The sequence below is a fragment of the Nicotiana tomentosiformis genome, chromosome 6 (assembly GCF_000390325.3).
Source record: "Nicotiana tomentosiformis chromosome 6, ASM39032v3, whole genome shotgun sequence".
Taxonomy (NCBI): domain Eukaryota; kingdom Viridiplantae; phylum Streptophyta; class Magnoliopsida; order Solanales; family Solanaceae; genus Nicotiana; species Nicotiana tomentosiformis.
This window is the reverse complement of record NC_090817.1, coordinates 86636197-86639844: the sequence shown is the minus strand read 5'-3', so window position 1 is coordinate 86639844 and position 3648 is coordinate 86636197. Positions and strand designations below refer to the sequence as shown.

The following is a 3648-nucleotide window of genomic DNA, read 5'->3' as shown; positions in this document are numbered from 1 at the left end:
TCTCTTCATAAACATTAATCAAGATTCTGATAAAATGAGTAACTAATCTACTATCACAAGTTAGGATTCACTAATGGTTTAAAAAATATTTACGCAATTAGTATATATAACTTAAATTCATCTAAAAAATAAGAAAGATAACCTGCAATAGCAGATTAAAACCCAATGATAGTATAATTGTTTTTTGCACAGTGAGTATATGAGTTAAATCTAAAATTATAATACCAACGAAATTATTCAAAAAGATTCAAAATGTGGCAGTGAACCCGGAGAGTCGCAGTTTTTGCAGAAATCAATTGAACACTCAAAAGGGAAAAAGAAATGTAAAAAGACAGTAATCTTTCTACAAGCAGTAAGTAACACAATGGAGGAAAAGCCTGACTTGTGATTGTCAAGTCGCTTTTATCAACTCTCTTCCAACATTCAGTGGCCCCCATTTCTCTGGCAATTCACAAGATCTCTCAAAATTGCTGCACCTTCCTTCCTCCTCCTCTTCCTCTTTCTCTCTCTTAAAGATTGAAGCTTAATTTGGCCTTTAGATTCTGAACATTGTATCATTCCATTATAGTGAAAATTCTTGAACTAATAGCTAGCTCCCCCAAAAGTTTGGACCTTTTTTGTAGTATATGAATCCAGAATTTAGAGCTAAGTAGTTCATAATGAGTATGATCTTATACCTTTTTAACTTTTTTGCATATGTATACATAAGTCGAGTCGAAAAAAATAACCCACCTTGCTTCGTCTCAGTGACTTCCGTTGTACTGGCTTAATCCCATGGCTGAAGTTGAAGTATTCCCAAACTTGGCCAGCTCATTTTTGGACAAAAAGGGCCTGTTTTCATTCCCTCCTACACCAAGAAAATCTCTTGTTAAGCTTCCTTCAATAGCTTCATTTCCACTCAGGTTTACTTGCTTTCCTTTGTTATTCAGCATCAAGAAAGGATTTGAGTTCTTTGCACTTGAATTACCCTCTAATAAACTCGAGTTCATAAGATCCCCACCTAACAACAGCCTATTTCCAGCTTGATTATTATTATTATTATTATTGGTAGTCGTCAAAGTTGAAACAGCTGATGGAGGTGAGTTCATCATTAATCCATTCAAATTCTGATCAGCTGCAAATTGTCCATTGTTTTTAGAAAAAGATGAACCCATCAGCCCAAATCCATTGCCAAAGAGGGCCGAATTGCTTCTGGTTGATCCCATTTGGGCTGCTTTTTGCAAAAGTGCAGTTGCCGACATATGAGATGGTGTTGTTGTTGTTGTTTCTTGGTGATGACTGTTGTAGTACATTGAACTTATTGTCTCAGACAAATTTCTTTTGTTCTCTTCTTCCTCCTTTAAAACTCGCGAAGGAAGGGACGAGGTAGACCCAAAACCAGAATCATCACCACCACCGTTAATGAACCACTGTTGATTATTATGTGGCGGCGCCATTTGCACCAATTGATGAGGCAAGTTGCTATTAGAGCTTGATGATGCTACTAAAAAATCATTGGGGTTATTGCCTGAATTTGGATTAATATTATTGTCCAACCAAAGTGGTATTCTTGGTTTTTGTCCATCAACATTGAGTTGATTAATTGCGGGATCCAATCCAAGTCCCATAAATTCAGGCCTAAACAAAGAATTACCAAATTGGGGATTTCCACTAATCATTCCCCCACTGAGCAATTCATTTCTGAAGTTAAGATTTGTTGTACTTGGAACTGATGTAAATCTTGCACTTTCTTCTGCTAACGCATCACAGAAGGCTCTGTGTGTTATAAAGCTGTCCTTTCTGTTCAATTTTCAAGAAACCAAAAAACAATCTTGGTTATTAGTTGCATTAAAATTCAGGACATAGATTAACTTCATTTATTTCCACGAGTGAGTAATCATAGGACAAGTCCATATTCTCTATTGTACTAGATGCAATAAATTTCAACTAGAAATGCTAAAGATGTTTGATTTAGTTACCTGGAGAAGAGAGTTCCACAGTCACATTTATATTCTCTTGTACCACAAATCTTAGTATGAGCTTTCCAATCAGATTGAACTGCATATTTCTTGGAACATTTCTCACACTTCCATTTCTTCTCACCATGTTTTCTTGAATAGTGTTTTTTAATACCTGTTAAATCCCCTAGAGCTCTTGATGGATCATGGTGGATACATGTCTTTTCTGGACAAATGTAAACTTTCTTTTTGATCACTTCATTTTTGTTTCTTTGCTTGAGCTTCCATGGTAAGTTGTGACCTCTTCTGTGGAGCTGCAAATTCTGGTCCCTTTGAAAACCCTTATTGCAGATTTCACATATGAATCGATTCGTCGCCATCAGTGACTTGGGTGATAGTGCTATCACTTCTGCATCTGGATCTGTTCAACATAAAAAAAGAAAACCAATTATGAGAAAGCAAGAAAGGGTAAGTCTGGAAAATAGTCTTATATGTTGATGTAAAGCAAAGCATGCTAAATTACCTGGTTTTCCAGGGAGGTTTCTTTTTCTCTTGGCAGATGGATTTGAATTAGGGTTTGGATTATTACTAGGGTTTGGATCTTGAATGAAAGGTAAGGAAGAAAGTCCATCATCGGACATCATTTTTGCAACTGAAGTTTGGAGTGAAGATAGGGGAGAAGAAGGAGGAGGAGGAGGAGTGTAACTAAGAAAGAACCAAAACAAACAGCTCAGCTTCAGAAGAAACCAAAGATTTGCTGAAAACAGCTAAATCCCAAGATTATACTACAGTGTGTGTGAGGTAAACAAAAGTTAAAACCAGACAAAACAATGGTTACAACTGCATGATTCCTTCCATTCACAGAAAGACTACTAATTTCTTCTTCCTCTTCTTTTGTTGTTACAGAGGTTCTCTACTATTACTTTGTCTTTGAATCTTTAGCTGCAAAACTACCATACAATATTATGGCAGCTTAGCTTCTCTCTCTCTCTCTCTTCCTATTTTATTCCTTATCTTACACGGCTTTTCTCTCTATAGCTAGTCGGTTAGACATAGACTCAAGTGGACCACTTTCCCCTCCTTACCCCCCCCCCCCCGCACCCCCCACCCACCCAAAAAAATATTGTAAAAAAGAATTGAGTTTAACATTCTACAGACTGATTGACAGTGTAAAAAAAGTTTGCACTACTAAGTCGTCTAAAAATAATTTAAAACTATAGAAATAGACATGTAATTACTTGTTTAAATATATTAAATTATACCAATAATGTGAAAATTCTTCAACTTAATAGTATATACTCCCTCCATTTTAATTTATGTAAACTATTTCTTTTTTAGTCTGTGTCAAAAAGAATGACCCATTTTCATATTTGAAAATAATTTACTTTTTATACAATAATTTATAGCCGCACAAAATATATGTGTCTCATATTAATACAAGTGTAAAAGTTTTTTCTTTTTTTCTTAAATTCTGCGCCAAATCGAATAGGTTCAAACGAAGGGAGTATAAATTATAGTTTACATATTGGGGTGAGTAAAGGGTATAACCTGAGTATTCTAGCTACAGTTTAACATGCGTCTGTTTGTATTAAATTTAAAGATAACTACAAGTAAAGTTTCATAAAAAATACATAATAAAATTAGTAAGCTGGAAAGTAAGTTGGGTTATTTGCTATTAAACTATAGCATAAATTTTTTACTCGATCACTAC

General features: G+C 35.0%; 1 protein-coding gene across 1 annotated transcript; it reads right to left on the bottom strand.

The window, feature by feature from the left end:
- Window positions 1-200: 200 nt before the first annotated feature.
- On the bottom strand, window positions 201-2953 carry LOC104112115 (zinc finger protein BALDIBIS-like). The gene is made up of 3 exons (XM_009621956.4): window positions 2461-2953; window positions 1959-2358; window positions 201-1779 (listed from the first exon to the last, which is right to left on the bottom strand). Exons 1-3 carry the CDS (start codon window positions 2579-2581, stop codon window positions 744-746), a joined length of 1557 nt encoding a protein of 518 aa, XP_009620251.1. The 5' UTR covers window positions 2582-2953; the 3' UTR covers window positions 201-743.
- Window positions 2954-3648: the final 695 nt, after the last annotated feature.

Bases quoted from the DNA above. Each gene is read 5' to 3' on its own strand.
- LOC104112115 (XM_009621956.4), bottom strand. From the start codon at position 2,581: ATGATGTCCGATGATGGACTTTCTTCCTTACCTTTCATTCAAGATCCA. The intron at 2,359-2,460 runs GTAATTTAGCAT...TATGTTGAACAG, and splicing joins AAACCTCCCTGGAAAACCAG to ATCCAGATGCAGAAGTGATA. The intron at 1,780-1,958 runs GTAACTAAATCA...AAAATTGAACAG, and splicing joins TGTGGAACTCTCTTCTCCAG to AAAGGACAGCTTTATAACAC.